The sequence below is a fragment of the Poromitra crassiceps genome (assembly GCF_964638095.1).
Source record: "Poromitra crassiceps genome assembly, chromosome: 3".
NCBI classification, from domain to species: Eukaryota; Metazoa; Chordata; class Actinopteri; order Beryciformes; family Melamphaidae; genus Poromitra; species Poromitra crassiceps.
The window spans coordinates 11,908,118-11,933,381 of record NC_139625.1 but is presented as its reverse complement, the minus strand read 5'-3'; the positions used below and the strand labels follow the sequence as shown (position 1 = coordinate 11,933,381).

At 43.8% G+C, this 25,264-nt stretch overlaps 1 protein-coding gene across 1 annotated transcript; it reads left to right on the top strand.

Moving 5' to 3' along the window:
• Positions 1–3,827: 3,827 nt before the first annotated feature.
• On the top strand, positions 3,828–12,519 carry LOC310773674 (gap junction alpha-1 protein-like; the record flags this gene model as incomplete). The annotated part of the gene is made up of 5 exons (XM_083633599.1): positions 3,828–3,896; positions 8,024–8,269; positions 10,467–10,553; positions 11,174–11,269; positions 11,842–12,519. The coding sequence occupies 5 exons, from the start codon at positions 3,828–3,830 to the stop codon at positions 12,517–12,519; spliced, it is 1,176 nt and encodes a 391-aa protein (XP_083489725.1).
• Positions 12,520–25,264: the final 12,745 nt, after the last annotated feature.

Below are 25,264 nucleotides of genomic sequence, written 5' to 3'. Positions count from 1 at the left end.
TCACACACACACACACACACACACACACACACACACACACACACACACACACACACACACACACACACACACACACACACACACACACACACACACACACACACACACACACACCACCACCACCACCACCAGCAGCAGCAGCAGAAAACCCTGAGGTAGGCTATTTGGGCACAGGTTGCCTCATACAGACAGAAAGTGATTAGACACAATTAACCATGAGGCACATTTATATATACTGTGTAGGCTAGGGTGAGAGAAAACAACAGGTCTTCTGCCCTCTTGTGGTCTGGAAGTAGCTCCAGAGTGCCAGATTACAGCTGCTCCATGCTGTTGTCACAGGTTCAGGCTTGATTGGCTGGGCTGTGAGCAAGACGCATCCAACCAACCAACCAACCAACCAACAGGTGAGAAGTAAGCAGTGCAGATCATGTCACTTAAGCAATTTTTCTCTATTTTCTTTGTTCTTTTGCACCGAGACCGGCTTACTGGGTTGGGCTATGTGTGTGCCAAACTTGAAAACTTTTCACCAATCAGACACTGCTCTAGAGCCATTTACACAGAGTATCAGGATAAGAATAATAAGAATATGGACAAAAACAATAGTTTTCCCAACATTCAGCCCTTCACTTTTAGTTTCTGATTTCTGTGTGGTGCTGATGGACAGCTCCCTTTATTGTTAAAACAAAAAGTGCTCTAAGAATGCATTACTTGGCCTACATCAGAGTTTCCCAAACTTTTCAGACCAAGTACCACATGCACCAAACCAAATTTCTCAAGTACCACTTCCCACTGTGGCTACCAACTTTTTTTCCTCCATAAAACCCTATCACTGATTTAACCATACAATAAGAATCAGAAAGGCTAAATAGGCTACTGTTGCGAGTCAGACCGCAAATAACCAACACATAAACAGATAAACATCTAATTTGCTGATAGGCTGATGGCAGTCAGCTCTTGAGTACCACCAGGTGGAACCTCACGGACCACCAGTGGTCCCCGGACCACAGTTAGGGAATCACTGGCCTACATATACGGTTGTATGTGGGCTGCAACATTTTTGAGATTTTCAAGTGGGCAGGCCCTGGACTAACATCTGTTCCAAATTTGGTGCCTTTAGAAATTATTTGCACAAACCAGCCTCTGAGCCTCATATAAGTCCCTTGAATAGGATTGAAAAGTGTTTTGCATGGGGTTATTAAATCTGATAACACATCTATCACATTATTTTCTAACTAGGGGTGTTAGGCCTATACTTGCCAAAAATCACTATACAAATTAATCACCCCAGGTGGTGCCGGTGACTCAAATTTCGGGTCCTGGCTCATGGACTAGCTAGGCTACCTCTGTCATATAGCGCAGCAGGGCTATGGAATACTGAGCTTTCTCCCAGACTGAATATTAAGCACAAAAAGGAAGGTAGCCGAACAGTTCTCCATGTTTTAAACTTGTGAGAAAATGTAGGATACTTGTAATGAGTATTACCGTGATCGCCACTAGATGGCGACGCTGTCTCTGTGTAGTCCTTGTGCCCGGCGCAGAACGCTACATCTGGATTCATTCAACTCAAGAAACCAATGCTGCATCAAGCTACCGCACACACAAACACACAAACGTAACTAGACAGGAAGAGAGGTGGTACCGCTTTTCTGAATTGACCTTGGCTTGAACCACACCACCATAGACATATATAAGGCTAGATGGCTTACCCGCGCTGCCGGTCAATGGAGAGCGACGTCGTCGCATGGTGGCCATCTTGCTACGGCACCACAGCTTTATATATATCTATGGGTTAAAAAAACGCTAACATTTTATTATTATTTTTGGCTCCAAATTACACCAAACTTAAACTGAAGCATCATCATCATGAGATGAATTCACGCACCTAGTTTCATGCAGTTTCATCCATTTTGCTAGGAGCTATGAGCATCTGTTGTTGGGTTAGTATTATCACATCAGATGATCATAACTCCTAGGGAAATGGATGAAACTGCATGAAACTTTGTGCCTGAATCCCTCTCATGGCATAGATGCTTCGGTATAATTTTGGTGTAATTTGGAGCCCATCAAAAATATAGTGTTTTTTGTGTTTTTTGTTTTGTTGTTGCCATATCTCGGGAACGGAATATGCTTGTAATAAACCAAACCGTTTGTAAATCCGTCAAGATTTCAGCAAGTTATGAGTATTTTTGTCTGTGCACCCTCCAACAGCTACCAGAGAACGTACCAGAAAGCCTGCCGTAGCAAGATGGCGGCGCTTCAACGACGCTGGTGACTCCGCCTTAAGCCATCTAGCCTTATATATGTCTATGCACACCACCGCAATATTTTTGGATAACTCCCTGTTGTTTCTGGTAGCTACCCTACATGTAGACATTATTTGTAGAAGTTATAGTTCTCCCAGGGTCTATGTTGTGTTATCCCAGGCTTTTATTTTGGAGATTGTGACCGGAAGTCTTACGTTATTTATGAGCAACAATTGGTCTCTCTCCCCCAAAAAGTGGAAAACCAGTGTGAGACAGAATGTTACCGTTAAACCACCACGTCAAAGAACACGACAGCACGGAGAAAAGTTTCTGATAGACTCTAATTAAACTGCCGATTACCTTCGCATGTGGAATATTGCTGAATCTGTCAGTCATAAAGACTCTTTTATTTGTAGTCATGATGGACGTTTTTTCCTGACCTCAGCCAGAGGATTATTGTACAATTTCTAACTTTATTGGTCGCAGCGGATCGCGTTTCTCTGCTGCAGGTAAGCTGCTGGAAAAGGCAGATTAAAACGTTATATGCTTCACATCTTTGTTTTTCTAAGTTGTCTAGGGTGGAGTTCACTTTGTGGGTAGTGAGGAATAAAGGATAAGACACATCATGAAGCTTTTTATTGTTGCCTAACGGTTTGGAAAGCTTTTCACATTATTTATTTGTTCTATAACAAGAAGAAGGAATGATGGAAAATCGCACATTTCGGGCAGAACGTGCTTGCTGCTGTACCGTGTTGAGGCTTTTTAGCGAAGTCAACAAAAAAGTGATGCCGTTGTATCGCCCAGTTTATAGCCTACAGCTGCATTATTATCAAACGGTTCTACATTGGAAATACATAACTTTATGTTCTAGTCTGTGTGTGAAACGTTCACGTTGTAACCGCATAGGCTAATCACAATGATCGTCAAAAGTAGTGTTTGCAGTTCATAGTGTTGTAGCCTATACTCAGGCATGACAGTTACACATTAGCAATAACCTGCCTCAGAATTCGACTACATATTGGTTTCACTCAATCAGTCTCAGAGAAGCACCCCGGTATTTCACTATAGGGGGTCCATTCAGACCTACTTTTTCCATACATAGCAATCAGAATAAAACAATACTGCTTTAAACACAAGGCTGTTGTCTGCCAAACCGGGCTGTTTGTGTTCTGAAGTAGTGCGTAGTAGTTTCCAATAGCGAGAGTCATTTCCAGGACTTCATGATGTCCTGGAAATGGCGTCTAAATCATCCCGATATCGCATTTGATTTGGTCCTGGACCTCACTGAAAGACCTCGTCACAACGTCATCATCATGAAAGTAGCCTAATTTTGCTTGCTGGGTTAATATTTGGTATGTAGGCTATATAATATTATCTAATCTAATCCTGTGACTGTATTATTTGAACTTCTCCGTACCATAACAAATCCAGTCCTTTTTACCTCTTTCAATATGGGGGGGTTCACTCATTAATATACTGCAGTAGAACAATGTTACAACATGTTTTCTTACACTGTGTGTGTGTGCGTGTGTGTGTGTGTGTGTGTGTGTGTGTGTGTGTGTGTGTGTGTGTGTGTGTCTCAGAATGGGGGACTGGAGTGCCCTGGGGAAGCTGCTGGACAAGGTCCAGGCTTATTCCACTGCTGGAGGGAAGGTCTGTCTGCTTATAACACACACACACACACACACACACACACACACACACACACACACACACACACACACACACACACACACACACACACACACACACACACACACACACACACACACACACACACACACACACACACACACACTGCTGGAGGGCAGGTCTGTCTGCTTATAACACATTTTGTAAGTAAAGTGTCTAGGAATCATATAGGGTACTTTGCATTTTTCATGTTTGGAATACTGTTAATACTGCTGGTACTACAGTACCACTAGGGGAGACCGGCTTCAAATTGTGGTTGGCAGACACTCCAAACGCCTAATCCACACGCACACACACATGCACAAAGCAACAGAGCTGGGGAGAGAGAAAGGGAGAGAAATAACTTCATTTTTATTATTTTGAATGGCCAGTGGCAATAATAGTTCCTAGAGATGAACTGATTAAAAATAGATAGTGTTTGGTGTATTCTCGACTGATGTTCATGTTTTCTGGTTCTTGTTTGAATTGAATGTTGAACTTGTTTCTATCGGGTGCTATTGGTTCTATTTGAACACTGTGCCAACCAACCCACATAAGAGCACCACATGACTTTGATCATGAATCTCCTCGTTTTAGAAGAGAGTTGTGGACATTAGACACATATCTATTTGTAGCATGAGACCCTGTCATCAGGGCTGGCTCTAGTCATAGTGGTGCCTGCCTCTAGTCATAGTGGTGCCTGGCTCTAGTCATAGTGGTGCCTGGCTCTAGTCATAGTGGTGCCTGGCTCTAGTCATAGTGGTGTCTGACAGGGCTGCCTCTAGTCATAGTGGTGCCTGTGATCAGGGCTGGCTCTAGTCATAGTGGTGCCTGACAGGGCTGGCTCTAGTCATAGTGGTGCCTGACAGGGCTGGCTCTAGTCATAGTGGTGCCTGTGATCAGGGCTGGCTCTAGTCATACTGGTGTCTGACAGGGCTGGCTCTAGTCATAGTGGTGCCTGACAGGGCTGGCTCTAGTCATAGTGGTGCCTGTGATCAGGGCTGGCTCTAGTCATAGTGGTGCCACTGCCTGCCTCTAGTCATAGTGGTGCCTGGCTCTAGTCATAGTGGTGCCTGCCTCTAGTCATAGTGGTGCCTGCCTCTAGTCATAGTGGTGCCTGCCTCTAGTCATAGTGGTGCCTGGCTCTAGTCATAGTGGTGCCTGGCTCTATAGTCATAGTGGTGTCTGACAGGGCTGCCTCTAGTCATAGTGGTGCCTGGCTCTAGTCATAGTGGTGCCTGGCTCTAGTCATAGTGGCGTCTGCCTCTAGTCATAGTGGTGTCTGATAGGGCTGGCTCTAGTCATAGTGGTGCCTGGCTCTAGTCATAGTGGTGCCTGACAGGGCTGGCTCTAGTCATAGTGGTGCCTGGCTCTAGTCATAGTGGTGCCTGCCTCTAGTCATAGTGGTGCCTGGCTCTAGTCATAGTGGTGTCTGACAGGGCTGGCTCTAGTCATAGTGGTGCCTGCCTCTAGTCATAGTGGTGTCTGCCTCTAGTCATAGTGGCGCCTGCCTCTAGTCATAGTGGTGCCTGCCTCTAGTCATAGTGGTGCCTGGCTCTAGTCATAGTGGTGTCTGACAGGGCTGGCTCTAGTCATAGTGGTGCCTGCCTCTAGTCATAGTGGTGTCTGCCTCTAGTCATAGTGGTGCCTGGCTCTAGTCATAGTGGTGCCTGGCTCTAGTCATAGTGGTGCCTGGCTCTAGTCATAGTGGTGTCTGATAGGGCTGGCTCTAGTCATAGTGGTGCCTGCCTTTAGTCATAGTGGTGCCTGCCTCTAGTCATAGTGGTGCCTGCCTCTAGTCATAGTGGTGTCTGACAGGGCTGCCTCTAGTCATAGTGGTGCCTGCCTCTAGTCATAGTGGTGCCTGGCTCTAGTCATAGTGGTGCCTGACAGGGCTGGCTCTAGTCATAGTGGTGCCTGACATGGCTGGCTATAATCATAGTGGTGCCTGACAGGGCTGGCTCTAGTCATAGTGGTGCCTGGCTCTAGTCATAGTGGTGCCTGACACGGCTGCCTCTAGTCATAGTGGTGCCTGGCTCTAGTCATAGTGGTGCCTGACAGGGCTGCCTCTAGTCATAGTGGTGCCTGGCTCTAGTCATAGTGGTGCCTGACAGGGCTGGCTCTAGTCATAGTGGTGCCTGGCTCTAGTCATAGTGGTGTCTGGCTCTAGTCATAGTGGTGCCTGGCTCTAGTCATAGTGGTGCCTGGCTCTAGTCATAGTGGTGCCTGCCTCTAGTCATAGTGGTGCCTGACAGGGCTGGCTCTAGTCATAGTGGTGCCTGGCTCTAGTCGTAGTGGTGTCTGGCTCTAGTCATAGTGGTGCCTGGCTCTAGTCATAGTGGTGCCTGGCTCTAGTCATAGTGGTGCCTGACAGGGCTGGCTCTAGTCATAGTGGTGCCTGACAGGGCTGGCTCTAGTCATAGTGGTGCCTGACAGGGCTGGCTCTAGTCATAGTGGTGCCTGACAGGGCTGGCTCTAGTCATAGTGGTGCCTGACAGGGCTGCCTCTAGTCATAGTGGTGCCTGACAGGGCTGGCTCTAGTCATAGTGGTGCCTGACAGGGCTGGCTCTAGTCATAGTGGTGCCTGACAGGGATGGCTCTAGTCATAGTGGTGCCTGACAGGGCTGCCTCTAGTCATAGTGGTGCCTGACAGGGCTGCCTCTAGTCATAGTGGTGCCTGACAGGGCTGCCTCTAGTCATAGTGGTGCCTGACAGGGCTGCCTCTAGTCATAGTGGTGCCTGACAGGGCTGCCTCTAGTCATAGTGGTGCCTGACAGGGCTGCCTCTAGTCATAGTGGTGCCTGACAGGGCTGCCTCTAGTCATAGTGGTGCCTGACAGGGCTGCCTCTAGTCATAGTGGTGCCTGACAGGGCTGCCTCTAGTCATAGTGGTGCCTGACAGGGCTGCCTCTAGAAAAGTAATTGAAAAAAAGTAAAAGTATTTGACCCTGATGTGATCATACCCCCCCCCCCTCTCTTTCACTCTTCCTGAGTTTGGTGACTTTCATCTTCGTAGTAAAACATCGTCATGGTGACAAATTGTTTTCATAAAACAAAAGGGAAAGTATGTATTTTTATGCTTTTGGTTCAATGCCACTCTAAAAACTGGAATGCTGTGCAACGTTTAAAGCCATTTTTCTCACATTTTACTTTTAGACACATAACAGATTAAAATACTCGTAACTTTTTTAAGATGATTTGTTTTGGGGCATTTTTGGATAGGACAGTATAAGGTGGACAGAAATATGAGATGACATGTGGCAAAGGACCATGGGTCGGATTCGAACCCGGGTCGACCACGCGAGGGACTGAGATCTTTTGATCTAAAAGCATTCTCAGTCATTAGAAAATTATATATAGGGGAGAGTTTTTAATTTATGGAAATATCAAAAAGTGTGCCAACCAACCCCGCGCTTCCTTACTACTACTACTACTACTACTATTACATCAATTACTTTACTACTACTACTACTACTACTACTACTACTACTACTACTACTACTACTACTACTACTACTACTACTACTACTACTACTATTGCTACTACTACCACTACAACAATAATATCATCCCCACTAGGGATGTTCATCAATTATCGAAAATCGATAATTGATCGTTAAGGATTGGAATCGATCCTGTGGCATTTGGATCGATTTTTTAATTATTAAAAAAAAAAAAAAAAAAAAAATTGACTAGGTTTGGGTGGAATTCGTTCCTCCTCGCCCCACTCCATTGCACAGCCGACTAACGTGAGGTGGAGCTTCAGATAGTCTCTAGTTTTCTGGCTGGGCACGGGCCTTTGTGCCAACAAAACTGTTTTAAACATGGGAAATTCACACCGGCATGCGCCGGGGACAGCAGTGTTGGAGAGGAGACACATTGAAATAAAGAGTTCATTGAGGAGAACACGTTGTCTTTCGTATTTTCTGCCATAGGCATTCATTTTGTAAAAAAAAAAAAAAAAAATGAAAATTGAAAATTGAAAATTTTCTAAGTATTAATATGATCGATAATCGATAATTGATCGTTAATTTTCACCGATTATCGATTTTGGAAAATTTTCAAAATGAACATCCCTAATCCCCACCCATCGCTCGCTCCCTCCTCCAGGTGTGGCTGTCGGTCCTCTTCATCTTCAGGATCTTGGTGCTGGGCACGGCGGTGGAGTCCGCGTGGGGCGACGAGCAGTCGGCCTTCAGGTGCAACACGCAGCAGCCGGGCTGCGAGAACGTCTGCTACGACAAGTCCTTCCCCATCTCACACGTCCGCTTCTGGGTGCTGCAGATCATCTTCGTCTCCACGCCCACCCTCCTCTACCTCTGTCACGTCTTCTACCTCATGCACAAGGAGGAGAAGGTATGCCCAGGGGTTCCTACGCAGGCATGGGAAGTCTGGAAACTTGTTACAAATTATTTTGATCATTTCCAGGTCTTGAATAGTTTTGGGAATTCGAAGAAATGGCTGGAAAAGTCTGCAACATGTTGTGTCTCAGGTCTGATACACATAATTCTAGCTTTGATGTTGTTCTAGACCAGGGGTGCCCAAATTCTTTCCCATGAAGGGCCAAAACTCAATCTGGGTGGAGGGCCGAGGGCCAGAAATAAACGTTGTGGAATTACATTAAAATGTATTGTGTTTTATAGAAAATTAACATTCTAAATCTAAAATAACATTTCAATATAATAATCTACTTTTTATCTGTTTGGTAATTGTAATAATTTGCAATTGGTTATATATATAAAAAAAAAATTGTGGGGAGCTTAAACATTTAATCAGTAAACACCCACTTAAAAACCCAGTTGTATTTTCCACCTTTGTAATCAAGAGAGAAATTTGACTTAATTCACAACTTGAAAAATCCTCAAGGTACTTTGAAAATCAAACAATTTGCCATGACAATTTGCAGGGATGCAATCTCAGGAGTGAACACAGTATCCGCAGCCACATTCAGACACTGTTTCACAAAGTCACCACATGAAAAAGCTCACCCACCCTTTGCAATCAGTGCAGATATCTGATAACTTGCCCCAGTTGCATTCTGGATAAAAAAAATGGGGGGGGGGGAGACAGAGCGCGGGCCCCAAATTGATCAGCACTGTTCTAGACTCACTTTGAGTCCACAGTTTTTGTTGATGTGAAGAATAATGTTCAGATAGAGGGAGCCACAGTGAGCATGCACTATATCAAATAGCCACCAAAATCACATCCAGTGAAGAACATGGTCTGCCTGGAAAAATATGGAGTTTTAAAATGAAAATCGTGTAGGAACCCTGCAAATCATCTCACATATTCTGATATTTGTGGCTGTGCAGATCGTCATCTATACAGTGATATGACCTAGTTAGCAGGGGCAAGATGTCTATCTGCTTAAAATCATATTCAACAACAGGCAAAATCTTCAAAACAAATCAAGGTCTGGAAAAAGTATGGCATTATTTAAATTGAAAATGTGTTGGAACACTGTATGGTCTGCAATGAGATTCTAGATCTAAACATTTGGCTACTTGGCACTGACTCCAGTGGACACACAAGGGGCGTTCACACCAAACATTTAGTTTAGCTGTGGGTTTATTTGAACTCCGGCACAGTTTTCCTGTCGTTGGGTTCAAAGTGAACGTCACTTCCTGCTTTTCTCCCTGTACCAGCGTGTGAAAAATGAATGGTGGCGCACACACACACACACACACACACACACACACACACACACACACACACACACACACACACACACACACACACACACACACACACACACACACACACACACACACACACACACACACACACACACACACACACACACACACACACACACACACACACACACAGCCTCCCTGCCAAATGTCAGCCTCCTAGAGTGGAAATTGTGTCCGCTAACGCCTCGTGCACACCTACAATGGCAAAATCGCTTCTCCGCTGTGTCGCAGCGTTTTGTGGCCGTGGAAATCAGCTTCCAGCTTGGAGCTGTAGAAACGTTTTCAGGTCGAGGTACACAGGAGGGTGGGGGGAGGAAATGTGTAGGAAGAGCTGTCATTGGGTAGCTTAACGAAAGGTCCCGCCCTAGTCCCGCCCCGCGAGCGTGAAGCCGCTCGGAGACAAGCCGCCTCTAGTCTGCGACAGCGGAAACGCTGGGCGGTTCCTGCGGCAGGGGGCGCGAGGTTGAAATAGACCAATCAGACGCGGAAATAGAGCAAGACAGCCTATCAAGATGCAGCGTCAAAGAGGCTTTCACAGGAGGCATGCCGCTGAGCGTTTCATGGTGTGCACGAGCCGTGAGAGCGCGGTGAACGAAATGCACTTTTTGTGGACTGACCAACAGAGTTACTGGCCACAGCTACCGTAATAAACACCGTAGCACAGCTGATGAGGATGGCATGTCTACAGTAGTGACATCAACACTGAATGGCGGAGTCCGATTTTTCATTAGAGCACGGCTAGGCGTGCTGTGACGCCGCTGCTGGTTTAAACACGTTCTAAATGTCTCATTGACCAATCAGATCGCTCGGTCAGAAGCACCTATTGTACAATTGCGGTTGTGGTTGTGTTTCTGCAGCTGACTTTAAAGGAGGAGAGGCTGAGAGAGATCCAGAAAAGAGGAGATGATGTGGAGGTGCCACTGAGGAAGCTTGAACTGAAGAAGGTTGGTCATTTTGAAAAAATAAAATACCCGCCATGCTTACAAGAATCACCGTTTAATCTAGATATTTGATATTATATAGTATTGCTATTATGTCGTGTCGCTTTGATAGGATTGATGTAGACCAGTGATACTCAACTGGCGGCCCGTGGGCCACTGGCCCGCGATAGAATACCAAAAAAACAAAAAAAAAATCATTTTTTTTACAGTGCACCTGAACACAACATGCAATATACCCGCTGAATAAGTGTCAAAATGTTAATGTAATTCTGGCCAATACTCACACTTCTGTTATAGCATTTCAGTCTGGAATATGGAATATCTTTCAATAATCTATGATTTAGCTGCTAAATTGTCAAATACCGCCGTCTGCTCGCTACCCAGGCACTTATGTATGTACTTAACCTAAGTAACTATCCGGTGTGCACAACATTGTCAGACTAAACTCCGTCTGACACCTACAATCCGCTACAGAAAAATGTATATTGATTCTTTATTAACTGGCCCCTGGCCTTCTGTCATTTCACGAAAGTGGCCCCCGGGCAAAGCAAGTTGAGTATCCCTGATGTAGACTGTCTTGTTCTTATTCGTTCATTTTGTTAATATCATTCTTTGCTGCCAAGGTGAAGTATGGGATCGAGGAGCACGGGAAAGTTAAGATGAAAGGAGCGCTGCTGAGAACCTACATCCTCAGCATCATCCTCAAGTCCTTCTTTGAGGTCGGCTTCCTTTGTCAACACATTTATTTAATGTTATCTGTCTTGGGAAGACAGGGGCTTTGGGGGGAACTAGGGCTGCACTGTTAAGGACATTTTGGGCAAATATTTTTGAACACCACAATTGGACGCTGGCGTTAGCCTGCCGATATCTTGTTTCATATTGACCCATTTGTGCCCTGCCAAAATAATCTATATTTTGCCCTTCATTATACTTACTACTACATACTGCAATGAAGACAGATTTAAGGAATATCTTTTATTGTGACATTCTTTCACATAACTTTTTATTACCTCACACTGATAGGCTGTCCTTCCATTCAAACGTTTTTGGAACAGATTAGTGACGCGATGAACATCGACCACTGCCATCGGTGGATTTAATGCTATCGGCCGATCAGCCGATTTGTGGTCAACAAATGTTCAAATCTGACATTTACGATATTCAACCAATAGGCATTATCTGTGCATCGCAAGGAAAAACATTATATTGACCTTTCAAATATCTCTAAAAGTGTCGTCATTTGTCAAAGAATAGCACTTTTTATGATCTTCTGGTTTTTTCTTCTGCTCAGGTGGGCTTCCTGGTCATCCAGTGGTATATCTACGGCTTCAGCCTGGCGGCGCGCTACGAGTGCGAGCGCTTCCCCTGCCCGCACAAGATCGACTGCTTCCTCTCCCGGCCCACGGAGAAGACCATCTTCATCGTCTTCATGCTGGTGGTCTCTCTGGTCTCCATCTTCCTCAACATCGTCGAGCTCTTCTACATCTCCTTCAAGCGGGTCAAAGACAAGATGAAAGCAGCTTCGGGCGGCGACGACTACTTCCATGCGGGGGCGGGGGGGATGCTGAGGCCGGGGCTCCGGGACGTGTCCTACATCTACTGCAACGGCTGCCCGCCTCCTCCCTCCGCCCCCATGTCCAACCTGGCCTACAACCTGGACACGGTGGACAAGACCAACTCGTGTAGCAACTATAACAAGCAGGCCAGCGAGCAGAACTGGACCAACTTCAGCACTGAGCAGAACCAGCTCGGCCAGACGGGGAATAGCAGGAACCATAACAACGGCAGCGAGTCCAACTGCCATAGCCATCAGGGCTTCCAGGGCTCTGAGTGCCTCTCTCCAAAGGGCTGCTACGAGCTGCCGGGGAAGATGGGCACAGTTGGGAAAGAGCTCCACCTGTTGAAACAGTTGGACCGCTCCAGCAGCAGGGCCAGCAGCCGAGTGCGGCCTGACGATTTAGATATCTGATGTCAAAGGTGTGTCCATATAGTGTTTTCCAGTTTTTTTTGGGGTTTGTTTGTTTGTTTTTTGGAGGAGAAATAAAAAGCAGATGATAACATCACCTGCTGCTAGCTCACTAACCAGCTGGTTAGTTAGCTCTTCTAGCAGTACAGTGTTGTGGAACAAGCAAAGGCTTACCAGATATTTCCAATACATGCCCGCGCCATACTTTAATACTTTAAGTCAGAGGTTCTCAAATGTTTTTCAGCCAAGGACCTCTTGCAAGATAGAAAATATACCGGGGACCCCCTCATTCTGATTTGTGACTTTGGGCTAAGCTTAATTGTAACGTGCTTGACTTTTAAATTCATAAGGTTTGTTCGATTATAATGTAATCCTAAAATGGTTCATGGATAATCCATGAACCAGTTTAGATTTAAAGCATACAATATTTTCGTTGAACTATGAAGCTTTTGCACACAAAAAAAGGTTTTTATTTTTATTTTCCTGAAAACTTTTCGCAGACCCCCTGGCAAAGTGGCACGGACCCCTGGGGATCCCCGGACCCCCATTTGAGAACCACTGCTTTAAGTCTTTAAGATCGCCGTTACAGGAAGTTCGCTGATTACAACGTCCTGTTTCTCCAGCACTTCTGACGTTTCTTCTCCATATTTGTTGTCGCTCTGGACGGTATGGGAAACGGCCAGCGTCTCCGTCATCATCACCATGGAAAACACGGTTCACGTCACCCGGGCGCTTTTCTGAAAAGTTGAACGTTTCTCAACTTTTGAAAACGCTCCGCTCTGACGGGAAAAACACTCCGTCTGCAGCGCTTTTCAGGAGCGCTTTTGTTGTGTGCCTTGCAGCCACTTCCTGTTGCTTTTATTGAGGAAAGGGCGCTGGCGCTCGGGGGGGGGGGGGGGGGGGGGATTGGGATTGGGGGGGCGCTATATGGACACAGCCTACAGGCCGGATTCAGACCTTGACTGACTGCCCCACTCCACCATTACTGTGGGGACAGACTGCTTCTGCAAGATGAGGACTTGAAGAGATGCATAGGCTGAAGGCGTGACTCCTTCACATGATGCGATGCAGAGTTTGACTCGAACCAAAGACCGTTTCCACACACTCCTCTCACAGCCCCGAAGCCCTGCAATAACGTCTCGTCCTTCACATTGGTTTCCAAGACATCCGCACACTAATCATCACTGAAGACATCGGATAGGATGTGAATTTGAAAACTTGAAGGGAGTGAATTGGGCTGTGCAACACTGTTGATTGGTGTCTGAAGAATAGAATGGTATTTAACGCACTTTGACTGCAGTGACCACTCTCCACAACAAGCAAGCAATCAAAATGTGTCCCTGTCATTTTTTTTTAATCCAAGTACACAGATGACAAGAAATCATTTAAAATGTTTGAGTTGAACACAGGCACACGATCGAAAACACACTTTCAATGTTCTGAGTTGAACACAGGCACACGATCAAAAACACACTTTCAATGTTCTGAGTTGAACACAGGCACACGATCAAAAACACACTTTCAAGGACAGGTTCCATCATGTTACTTTCCGTCATCGGTACAATACCCATTGTTTCCCGTACAACAAACTATAATAGTTGGGCATCAGCCCACCCTGCTAAATTTATAGCCCAGATGTTTTGGGTTAATTTTGGGTGTTGTAATGCGTGAAGCTGGTGGTTTTCGCCAATTTAGTTTTCCAAACAATCTTAAGATTTAATGCTGCCCAGGGCCGAAAAGTGTTGAAAGAAAGCAGCGCACCAATATAATAATGAAAATATAACAAGAGAAGACGTCACCTCATTTTCAGGGCCGGAAGTGTGTTAGTGAAGTTGAACTACAGCGACTACAAATCATTACACCTATCATGTCGAAATGTAGCCTCAATGATAGTAGTCGTCGACGCTACACAATACGTATAGTAGCCCGTTAATATTTGACGAGTTACTGGGCTCGCTAAACGAAGCATCAATAACAAGCTCCCACCAAAATACACGGACAACGCACAGGAAACACTGCATCGTGTATGGAATAGCATCAGGATGCTGCAAGATCAAATTGATAGGAAAAATAAATAAGTAAAAACATTCCATGAATCTTTAATTGGCATGTGTTGCAGACGGAGACAGACATAACAACAAGTGCTTGAGCAAAGTTTCCATGCGAGGAGCAATGCAGCTGGAGAGTGGCTTGTGACCAAGTTGAGCAGAGAGCAGTTCTCACAGAGGAACTCATCTTAAATCGTAAATCTTATTTCTCATAATAAAACATTGTTGGGGAATCGTCAAATAATACATAATTTAACATGTTTGTCAAATATATTTTATGTTTTTTGTCCCAAGGACAAGTTTCCTATTTGTGTTTGTGAATTCAATGACTCTGTTTAAATTCAGTGCCGCCCTCAGCAGAAAGACGCGAAAAAGGAGAAAAGTCCATGGCCTGATTTTCCACTATACCGATGAGGTCACAGAAGCCAAGATATTAAATAAACCCAGGCACGCCTGAAGTCCTGTGTTCACAACGAATGGTCCCAGTGTGACTATAGGAACGGCTCAGACATCATGCAGATCTCAATCCACACGAGACTCTCAGAACTGTATGTCTGAATCAAGCCCCGAATGACTTCTAACTCTTTACGGGCTTGGGACAGTAATCACGCAAACGTATTAACTCACTGCACTGACATGCATGACAAATGTATTCTTGCAAAGAGAGTCCATAGATTTGTCTCAGGGCAAGACTGTTATTTCTGAGATCTCACGCCTGGTGTAAGCGCAAGCATTATCTTTGCTAGTTTCTAGCACTATTATTTTTTTTTTTAAATACCACTGGGTCAAAGGATGGGTTTCAGTGACCCAGTGGTAATTAAAAGAAAAAAAGCAGAGATTTTGAGTGCTAGAAACTGACGCTTGCCCTTGAAACCCATGAGTCCTGCTTGCCACAGAGAGAGACAATCAAGTTAGTTCAGAAGCATCCAGTCTAAAGCTTAGCAATTATAATAGAGGAGTTTATTCAACTTATTCAACATTGGGGTTGTCTGATTTGATACCATCTTTGTCCGACCGACTGCATGGAACAGAGAGGAAACCCCACCCAGTCCAACGATGAACGAATCTCTGTTGACTTCCTGGAACTATTTTTTGTTGCTACAGGCAACACTCTTCAACATTCTGTTATGAACTATCAGAGCCCCTGTTCATGTCAGTGAGACAAGTCTTTTACAGTGAAGACATTGTAGACGTTTTCCAAAGACCAAAAGTGCCTTTTGACCTGTTGAAGTGATGTTTATTTTCACGTTTTTGCACTTCGCTTTTGAAGCTTTGCCTGGACCAAGTGGGATGACAGTGGGTTGACAAAGCCTTTTAGCACTAAGGTGTGGTCAGTGCAGTGGTACATTCTATTTCTGACACTACCAACTGTTGAGCAAGGGGGTTGGGTTGTGACTTAAAACCATGGAAAATACTTGATGTCGTTTAACATTCCACTTTAAACAGTATTTAACATTTATTTTTTACACTAGTTCAAGTAACAATTAGCATTCCTACAGCATTTGCATAGATACCGAATGATTATTTGATTGCTCAATTGGTTGGTTGACTGGCTAATTGATTGCTTGATTGTTTAATTAGTGGGCTAGCTATTTATTAGAATTTACAAGTACTTCGGAGAGATTTAGCTTTTTTTTTTTGTATTATTGAATAATACAATGTTCTGTCCTGATACACTTTGAATAGATGCTGTGGGTAGGAATCCATCTTCTCTCCCAGAAAGCTGCTCAATGCAAAACCTTTGTTCAGATTTTATATGTTTGTCAGTATGAATAGTTTTTGGTCTGAATGTCCAGCCTGGTTGCCAGAATAAAATGACAGCCTTGTAGGTTTCTCCACGGCTACGTAGAATATCACATTTCTCAACCAAAAATGCATTGCATATCACGTCATTCTAGATACATTGTGTATATTAACGTTATCGTTAACGTTTTCAAATGAATCACCATTTTGTTTCCAATTTATCCAATTGAACATGTTTTGGAAACGTAAAAGGCTGACGTTTTGTTTGAAACTCACGTTGAGAGACATTTTCTTCTGGCGATTGGGTTGGAATGTCAGACCATTGGGTGACTGAATGATTGTTTTATTCATGGCAAAGGAAACAGAATAAAAACAATGTAAATATTTTTTGTTAATTTCCTTTTCTTCATTGCATTGCTGGAATTAGCAAAAAGATGTCGCAATAACAAAATGCATTGATGAAAGTCTTTTGAAATTGAGTTTTATTTTCCTCGCACGAAAATGTCCTCAGATCGTCATGGAAAGATTAAATGACATTAAATTAGATTACATTACTTTATTGAATAAACTATATTCTTCCTGTGGGTAAATTGGATCAAAGCCGGAGGAAATAGTAATAGGATACAGCAAAGAAAGCTATAATATAAATAAGAACATAGCAAATGGGGATACTATATGCACCCAACAATTTTAACACTAGAACATTTAAAATATACTGTTAAAAGTAATGGATGGAGAATACAAACTTCAGCAAAAATATATCGTTAAAGCATAATTGCCTATATTGCTAACGATATATATATAATTGCCCTTTGGCTATCTTTAGAATGCCTTATTAGTACTGTTAAGCTCTCACCACCAGTGGTTACTGTAATGCTAATTTGCAGCATGTGCTATTCTGTGGTTTGTATGAGGGACTAACGATGCCATAACAAGCCTTTTTCTTTTCTTTTTTTTACTGAGATGCAATGCAGACACTTTTCCCCCCAACACTGGAAAACATGCCTGGTGAGGGAAAATACCACACAGTAATTCAACAGCGCAGTTTGTTTCTACTAGTAATCCCATTCTGAATCAACAATGTTTTATCTTCTTCTTGCCAGTGGGAAGAGAGGTGCAGGCAGACAACCGTCGCTGTCCGGCGGAGACCTCTCATATCCAAATTCGGATTTCCCCCCACATTTTTTAACTTACAGTTAATTTTCAGGTACTTTGGCCCAGTGAAAGATGTTATATTACTGGTTATTCATATTATTACACCCTTTTCACAGCAACCGTTTTGAGGTGGTAAGCAGGAAGAAACAATACCAATGCCATTCATGATGGTTACATCATATAGGTGTACATTCCATATAGGTGTTCCAGTGCCAGGGCTCTCATTCATGTTATTGGTTACACCTGTGTTTACTCTGCTTTTACACAAAACAAAATGGCTGCTGTCAAAAGGGTCTATTGCACTCAGTTAAAATGCAAATGTTTTTTTTCCCTTGTGAAAAATAATAGCTTTTTTAAACTTTAAAGTTTTCCACCGGACAGCGATGATATTTTAAAGCAATTTATTTGGAAGAAATCGGTGTGTAAAAGCCAGTGTGCGGTTCATGTATTTTTTTAGTAAAGGTTTGTCAGCAAATTGCCCGGGTCTTAGGAATAAAGTGGTCAAAATGTCCTGGTGTCTTCCTATAGCGGTAGACTATCTTAACTTAACTTAACTTAACTTAACCTAAGGTCTTGAATAAAGTGGTCAAAATGTCCTGGTGTCTTCCTATAGCGGTAGACTAGCTTAACTTAACTTAACCTAAGGTCTTGAATAAAGTGGTCAAAATGTCCTGGTGTCTTCCTATAGCGGTAGACTGGCTTAACTTAACTTAACTTAACTTAACCTAAGGTCTTGAATAAAGTGGTCAAAATGTCCTGGTGTCTTCCTATAGCGGTAGACTAGCTTAACTTGACTTAACCTAAGGTCTTGAATAAAGTGGTCAAAATGTCCTAGTGTCTTCCTATAGCGGTAGACTGGCTTAACTTAACTTAACTTAACCTAAGGTCTTGAATAAAGTGGTCAAAATGTCCTGGTGTCTTCCTATAGCGGTAGAGGCTTAACTTAACTTAACTTAAGGTCTTGATAGGAATAAAGTGGTCAAAATGTCCTGGTGTCTTCCTACTGTATAGCGGTAGACTAGCTTAACTTAACTTTACTTTACTTAAGGTCTTGCTAGGAATAAAGTGGTCAAATTGTCCTGGTGTCTTCCTATAGCGGTAGACTGGCTTAACTTAACTTAACTTAACTTAAGGTCTTGATAGGAATAAAGTGGTCAAAATGTCCTGGTGTCTTCCTACTGTATAGCGGTAGACTAGCTTTACTTTACTTTACTTTACTTAAGGTCTTGATAGGAATAAAGTGGTCAAATTGTCCTGGTGTCTTCCTATAGCAGTACTAGCTTAGCTTAACTTAACTTAACTTAAGGTCTTGGTAGGAATAAAGTGGTCAAAATGTCCCGGTGTCTTCCTATAGCGGTAGACTGGGACTGGGACAGATCCCAACTATTTATCCATGCTAAACAAAACCATGTGTGTGTGTGTGTGTGTGTGTGTGTGTGTGTGTGTGTGCGTGCGTGCGTGCGTGCGTGCGTGCATGCGTGCGTGTGTGCGTGTGTGTGCGTGTGTGTGTGTGTGTGTGTGTGTGTGTGTTGCTGGCAGGGCTGCTGGCCACATGTGGAAAGGTTCGTGCAGGGAGGGGAGGAGAGTGGTTGTGACGGGTAGAGGGAAACAGGAAAATGGAGGAGAGAGACAGCAGAAGGAGAAAAGCACTGGATAACTGTCTAGTTGGGATGTTCAGCTCATCTGTGACATTTTCATATTTATACAAGCCTGTCTTCCCCCCAAAAGTGACTCGATAGGCCTACATCGTTTTCAAGCAGCTTGTACGACCTGTAGAAACATTTCAAAATTAAGCGACCTTTAGTGGACACACACGATTTCAAATTAACCAACATTTTCCAATTAACGTTGGAAGCTGAGCTTGTGTGGGTTGATACGATTACGAAAACGTTATTAGGTGGAAATGTGTGGTTCCACCATAGACATGTCTTTAAAGCATCAAAACATATGAAACAATGCAATGTGATAAGAAATAATATCACTACACATTTACAATACAGTCAACATTCATCCACATTCAAAAACATGCCGATACATAGGATTGATTGATTTATTTACATGTCATGAACTCTATAGGTGCCCAACCGCCATGGGTTTACAAGACACAAAAGTGCATAAAAGTACACCTCACAATACAGGTCAAATTTACAAATCATGAGTCTATGACCTGACCAATTAAAAAGATAAATCAAAAAACATTCAAAAAACCTGGTGTGCAAAAAACCTCTGCAAAGTAAAAAGTAAAAAAAAAAAGTTTTAGAAGGGTATGAACAAAGTATGTGGAGAATAAATTACTCAAAGTACCGTAATTTCCGCACTATAAGGCGCACCTGAGTATAAGCCGCAGCAGCAAAATTGCCTGTTTGTTACATATATAAGCCGCACCGGACTATAAGCCGCGGGTGTTTTGATGTTTAATTACCATATGTAAGGGTTCGTGCACAGAGGGGATTGTCGGGAAAGAGATGGCTGTTTGGGGAAGCTCCCATTTATTAACATTTCAACAAAACAAGCATATCCCGCTGGGGATCTTTTCTTTTGGCATTGTGAGATGCTTAAAAATCACCATCGGCGGGAGCTTTACTCCAGATGCTGTGCAGCCAAGAACACAAGTGAAATTCGTTCTCTCGTGACCTGTGGTTCTCAACGTGATGGACGATTCACCTTTCTTGTTAACAGTCCTAGTGAGAGGCAGGTCGAACGTCAAAGGCACTTCATCCATATTTATGATTTGCTCCGGTCCGATGGAATATTCCTTGATCTTTCTTTGTGTGAATTCGCCGAAGTTTGTAATTTTCTCCTGGTAGTCGGGAGGGAGTTGCTGACACACAGTCGTCCGCGCCCTGACGGACAGTCCCTTTCGTCTCATAAATCTGAAACACCAGGATGGTCCACCTCTAAAATGTTCAATTTTCATTTCGGTGGCGACTGTTTTGGCCTTCAGTCGGATCTGAACGGTGGACACACCTCGGCCATCTGCTCTCTGTGTCAACACCCTGATGCCAAGGTTACGTGCTGCTGCTCGATTTCCTTCTTTCCTTCTTCTTCTCGCCGCCATCGTCGTAACACAGCCAGTTCTCCATCTTTTGAAGCATGATGTTAGATTACAACAAGCTAGTTGTGTGGCTTAGCCTTCCAAAATGTTGCCTTTTTTTAGAATGTAATACATAGAATTGGGAATGTTACATTCAATTTCATTCAGACTGTCTTTCAGGCTCAATCGCTGCCATTTTCCCCCCGGAGCGAGGGAGGAGGGAGGGTGTTTTACTGTAGTGGCTGAGAGAGCGTAGTGGCACAGTGCTCCAATCAGGTCGCGAGGCACATTTTTTGCAACATCATCCAATCAGGGTCTCGCTCTCGTAATGTCTGTCTTGCTCTCGTTCTGCCTCATACCAACATCCATAGATTTTGGAGGTCCCCGAGCGGCCGTTAGCTGATAAAATCCATAGATAAGCCGCACCGTTATATAAGCCGCAGGGCCAAAAAACGGGGAAAAAGCCGCGGCTTATAGTCCGAAATTTACGGTACAAGCTACAGTACCTTTCACTTTAATATTTTTAGGACAAAAATAATAAGAGAGAGAAAAATAGCACTTGTTGATCAAATGTTTTTCCAGGAAATTATGAGGGAAATTATATCTTTATTTATTTATTAAGGTAAGGGTCTCTCCCTCTCGCCCCATCTCCCTCTCTCTCTCTCTCTCTCTCTCTCTCTCTCTCTCTCTCTCTCTCTCTCTCATCTCTCTCCCAACTCCTGCCCCACCCCCTCTCCCCTCCTCCCCCCCTCTCTCTCTCTCTCTCTCTCTCTCTCTCTAAATGAAGAACATGCATTTTTGCGCGTTTGCCAAATCTCATTATTTTAATGACTGTGAGTTGCAGTGTTGAGTCAAATCTACCATAGCTTCACCCAGAGAGCGAGAGAGTGTAACACTGTTCAAATGTTGGACACAAGTTGATCTGTCAAATAATGACATCAATAAAATGTGCTTCTCACCAAATGAAGCTAGGAAGGGCCAGTTACCTGAAGCCAGCAATATAGCTTTAGTCTACATTAGTTTAAAGTCTACATTAGTCTACATAGGGCCAGTTACCTGAAGCCAGCTATACAGCTTTAGTCTACATTAGTTTAAAGTCTACATTAGTCTACATAGGGCCAGTTACCTGAAGCCAGCTATACAGCTTTAGTCTACATTAGTTTAAAGTCTACATTAGTCTACATAGGGCCAGTTACCTGAAGCCAGCAATATAGCTTTAGTCTACATTAGTTTAAAGTCTACATTAGTCTACATAGGGCCAGTTACCTGAAGCCAGCTATACAGCTTTAGTCTACATTAGTTTAAAGTCTACATTAGTCTACATAGGGGCAGTTACCTGAAGCCAGCTATACAGCTTTAGTCTACATTAGTATAAAGTCTACATTAGTCTATAAAGGGCCAGTTACCTGAAGCTAGCTATACAGACAACTCTAGATTAGTTTACATACATTAGTTTAAAGTCTACATTAGTCTATATAGGGCCAGTTACCTGAAGCCAGCTATACAGACAACTCTAGATTAGTCTACATACATTATTCTACATTAGTCTACATAGGGCCAGTTACATGAAGCCAGCTATACAGACTTTAGTCTACATTAGTCTACATACATTAGTCTAAGGCTACATTAGTCTACATATGGCCAGTTACCTGAAGCAAGCTATATAGACAACTTTAGTCTACATTCGTCTACAGTCTACATTGTCTACATAGGGCCAGGTCCATGAAGCCAGCTATACAGACTTTAGTCTACATTAGGCTACAGTCTACATTGTCTATAGGGCCAGGTCCATGAAGCCAGCTATACAGACTTTAGTCTACATTAGTCTACAGTCTACATTGTCTACATAGGGCCAGGTCCATGAAGCCAGCTATACAGACTTTAGTCTACATTAGTCTACAGTCTACATTGTCTACATAGGGCCAGGTCCATGAAGCCAGCTATACAGACTTTAGTGTACATTAGTCTACATACATTAGTCTACAGTCTACATTAGTCTACATAGGCCAGTTACCTGAAGCCAGCTATACAGACAACTCTAGATTAGTCTACATTAGTCTACATACATTAGTCTACAGTCTACATTGATCTACATAGGGCCAGTTACCTGAAGCCAGCTATACAGACAGCTTTAGTCTACATTAGTCTACATACATTCATCTACAGTCTACATTAGTCTACATAGGCCAGTTACCTGAACCCAGCTATACATACAACTCTAGATTGGTCTACATTAGTCTACATAATTTAGTCTACAGTGTACATTAGTCTACACATGGCCAGTTACCTGAAGACAGCTATACAGACAGCTTTAGTCTACATGATGTAACAGCTGTGTTGCATAAGGAGAAAGTGTTGGTGTGAAAGGGTAAAACTCTGAAACAACAGCATGTGTGAGACTTGGCAGGCTAACGTAGGCTACTGGCTGTCGACCCGAGGTTCACAACAAACTTAGTGTGTTTCTTTCTAACCACAATGGCAAATCTGCGGACAAACATATTTTAGCTAAAGCTGGTTTGGGATTTATTTAGTCTGCCCCTCTCATCCACATGAGGGAGGGGGTGTTTCCTCTTTGCTGTATTTCAAATAGCATTTTTTAAAGACCCTCTCTACCCAAAAACATGTTTTTCTTCTTGTTCCTACAAGCATGGTTTGTGACATCAAATACTTGGAGCCAATCAATGTCCAGTATTCAGCAGTTAAAGAAGACAATGGGACATCAAAGCGAGACACCCCATCTTTGAGTCACTTCCTGTATTTGTGTCATGTGGGTTTTGGCCATGGTTTCCCACAGAGGAGACTTGTGGCAGGTCTCTGAGTCTATTGGAGTCAATGGGAGGAGTGAACGTGATCACAGATTATGACGGATTCTTTTGCCCCCATAGAGACACTCATCATTCAGAAACTACGCCCAAAACGGGGGGAAACAACCCCCCCCCTCCCCAATCCTGGCGTTCTCCTATGTCACGTGTCGCACACAAAGATCATATATACAGAAGATGAACGCTCCAACTTACTTCCTTGTTTTGCTCGGGAGTACAAAAAAACTTTAATTAGTGATTGTTTACATTTGTTGTCTCGAAGTGAATGGAGTGCTTTCCCCCGTGATGGGCGTGGCCTAGTCATCAAAGTAAATGTTGGGCCCATTTTCCGAAGCCACATATCTTCTGAACATTCTGACACTAAAATGGCATTGTTCAGCCGTTCTGTGCCTGTGACTCTGGATATACAAACCAGATACATGAAACAAAGCAGTGTTTGCCTACCATTTTTTTTTACTTTTAGCCATATTTAGAGGAATATTTAATTTTAAATTAACATTAGGATTATACTGTTGTCATTATTCAGTATCTTCTCCTTTTCACACTCACTTTCATGAAACCACCTGCTCTCCCTTTAGATCGTTTTACACTACAACAGACAGCAACACAGGCATAAACACTGAACTTATTATTATTATTATTGTGGAAAACCAGATTATGATGAAAATCCAACACATTTCAAGTATGAAATTAGATTAGAGCTGGGAAGCACAAACTGTTTTTAATGCATTTTGTTGGTGTTATAAACACAGGACAGCGAAATCCAACAATTTAGAAAATTCCATCTCTTGCCACCAGGGGGTGCTGCCACACCCTCCGCACCTACCTTCCCGTGCCCGTGCCACCAGCCAATCCGAGTGATTTATCTCACCGACGAGCCAACGGTGATTCAACATGTAGAATCGGCTGGAAAAGCTGCCGACTACAGAGCCAACGGTGAAGACCAGGGCCACAGACGCTCACCATCGGCCCGACATTGACCGACAGTGTTCAAACTTTTACATGTATCCCTTGGATTTTGTCTGTTATCCTCAAATAAAATCAATCAATCAATTAATCAATCATTCAAGCCTGGTGTGTGTCTTCGGATTATACCTGCTAACTGCTGCTGGCTGATAGGGTATTTGTGATGCAACTACAAAGCCTATGGGCACCTGGGTGATTTCTCCCGAGTTCATGCTGATACAGATCAAATGGCTGTAGCGATAGGTGGTGGTAGGTGTCTGGTGGTTTCTAGAAGACGTCAAGGAGAAAAAAGTAGCTTCTGACTAGTTTTATTTTAGTAGCTCTCATCCTAAAAAAAAGGTTTGGGCACCCCTGGGGTAGCCCGACCTTTTCTAAATGCATTTGAATATGAAGAATAGAAATGTTGGTGCAATAAACCTTGATTAGCATACAGCATACTGTATGTTGTTTTTTCCATCAAATTAGGAGCTATAATTGGATAATTGAGTGATGGGGTTACTGTAGGCTACTGGTGGAAGTGCACGATCACAATATGGCGCTAGTGAGGGATTCTTTTGCCATCTCTATCATGAAAGTACGCCATTCACCCCCGGCCTACGCCCCCGGCCTACACCATGCACCCCCGGCCTACACCATGCACCCCCGGTCTACGCCATGCACCTCCGGCCTACGCCCCCGGTCTACACCATGCACCTCCGGCCTACGCCCCCGGCCTACACCATGCACCCCCGGCCTACGCCCCCGGTCTACACCATGCACCCCCGGCCTACGCCATTCACCCCCGGCCTACGCCCCCGGCCTACACCATGCACCCCCGGCCTACACCATGCACCCCCGGTCTACGCCATGCACCTCCGGCCTACGCCCCCGGTCTACACCATGCACCCCCAGTCTACACCATGCACCCCCGGCCTACACCATGCACCCCCAGTCTACACCATGCACCCCCAGTCTACACCATGCACCCCCAGTCTACACCA